Source organism: Alligator sinensis, unplaced genomic scaffold, assembly GCF_000455745.1.
Source record: "Alligator sinensis unplaced genomic scaffold, ASM45574v1 scaffold1121_1, whole genome shotgun sequence".
In the NCBI taxonomy this organism is placed as follows: Eukaryota; Metazoa; Chordata; order Crocodylia; family Alligatoridae; genus Alligator; species Alligator sinensis.
In genome coordinates this window covers 157,666-159,256 of record NW_005843357.1, presented here as the reverse complement: position 1 = coordinate 159,256, position 1,591 = coordinate 157,666, and the positions used below count along the sequence as shown (strand labels likewise).

The following is a 1,591-nucleotide window of genomic DNA, read 5'->3' as shown; positions in this document are numbered from 1 at the left end:
GTGCAGGGGGTGGGGGGCTCTGGAGGGGGGTCCTGGGGTACCTTGCAGGTTGGAGGTGTGTGTTGGGGGGGTGCAGGGGTGGGGGCCCCAAGGGGTGTCCCGGGTACCTTGCAGACGGACATCTGGTTGGTGGTGAGGGTGCCAGTCTTGTCAGAGCAGATGACAGAGGTGCAGCCGAGCGTCTCCACGGAGGGCAGGCTGCGCACAATCGCGTTCTTCTTGGCCATGCGGCGCGTGCCCAGTGCCAAGCACGTGGTGATCACGGCCGGTAGCCCTGGGGAGGGCGGGGGGGTCAGCCAGGAGCCCGGGCAGGGGAGGGGGGGCCGCTGGCAGAGGCAGGGGGGACACGTACCCTCGGGGATGGCCGCCACGGCCAGGGCCACAGCAATCTTGAAGTAGTAGATGGCGCCGCGGATCCAGGAGCCGCCGTGCACAGGATCATTGAAGTGGCCGATGTTGATGAGCCAGACGGCCACACAGATGAGCGAGATGACCTTGGACAGCTGCTCCCCGAACTCATCCAGCTTCTGCTGCAGTGGCGTCTTCTCCTGCTCCGTTGCTGCCATCTCATCCCGAATCTTCCCAATCTCCGTGTTCACGCCTGTCGCCACCACGATGCCCACGGCCTTGCCTGCCCCAATGTTCGTGCCCTGTCGCCATGGGGGGAGCAGGGCATCACAGCACGGCCCCTGCAGCTGCTCTGCTTCCCCGCAGCACCCAGCGGCCCCCAGCCCTGCTGCACATCCCATCCCCGCCCCACCGCAGCCCCCCCGCAGCCCGCAGTCGTCTCACCGAGAAGAGCATGTTCTTCTTGTCCTGGTTGACAGCGCGGGGGTCAGGGACAGGGTCTGTGTGCTTGATCACGGACACGGACTCACCTGCAGTGGGGAAGGGGGAGGAAACCAGAAAGGGTTAATCATGCCTGTGGGAAAGGACGGGGCAAAACAGACAAGAACATGCATGCACACGTGCAAGCACCCTCTTGCCTTCCCATGGGCACACACACACACCCTCCCCTGAACAGGTGCACACCCACATACGCACGCACACCGCCTGCACACACACAGTTCTGACGTGTGCTCGGCTTGCATGCATGCACTGTTTGCACACCATTGCACACTCACTGTTCCATGCACATACACACACACATATGCGCTCCCTGCTGCACAGAGCTCCCCACCCGCCCTAGCCAGGCCCCCCGGGCCCCGGGTACCGGTGAGAATGGACTGGTCAACGCGGAGGGTGGTCGACTTGATGGAAAGGATGCGGATGTCGGCTGGGACCTTGTCCCCCACTGCAGAGACGGACAGACAGACACAGGGCGTGAGAGCCAGGGGGGCGTTGGGAGGACCCCAACTCCCCCAGCACCCACCACCCCCAGGGAGGTGCAGCACAAGGCGCAGCCACCAGAAGCCCAGCTGGGGTCGGGGGGGGCAGCCTGGGTCCCAGGCCAAGGGCCGAGGTCAGGACCCTGGGTTGTGTGACCTCGCCCCCCCACCAGGGCATTAAGTGTCGTCCCCTCCCCCCCACGGCTGGCTCAGCACATTGTGGTGGGGGGGCGGGGGGGGGACCTACATGGCAGTGCCAGCTG

General features: G+C 65.3%; 1 protein-coding gene across 2 annotated transcripts in view; it reads right to left on the bottom strand.

Moving 5' to 3' along the window:
* ATP2A1 (ATPase sarcoplasmic/endoplasmic reticulum Ca2+ transporting 1) overlaps nucleotides 1-1,591 on the bottom strand; it is an 11,585-nt gene that overhangs the window by 7,198 nt on the left and 2,796 nt on the right. For both annotated transcript variants that reach the window (XM_006038437.2, XM_006038436.3), the window contains exons 6-9: nucleotides 1,214-1,294; nucleotides 793-878; nucleotides 353-650; nucleotides 108-274 (exon numbers count right to left, since the gene is read on the bottom strand). In XM_006038437.2, coding sequence (XP_006038499.1) covers nucleotides 108-274; nucleotides 353-650; nucleotides 793-878; nucleotides 1,214-1,294 — 632 coding nt within the window. The remainder of the gene's footprint in view (nucleotides 1-107; nucleotides 275-352; nucleotides 651-792; nucleotides 879-1,213; nucleotides 1,295-1,591) is intronic.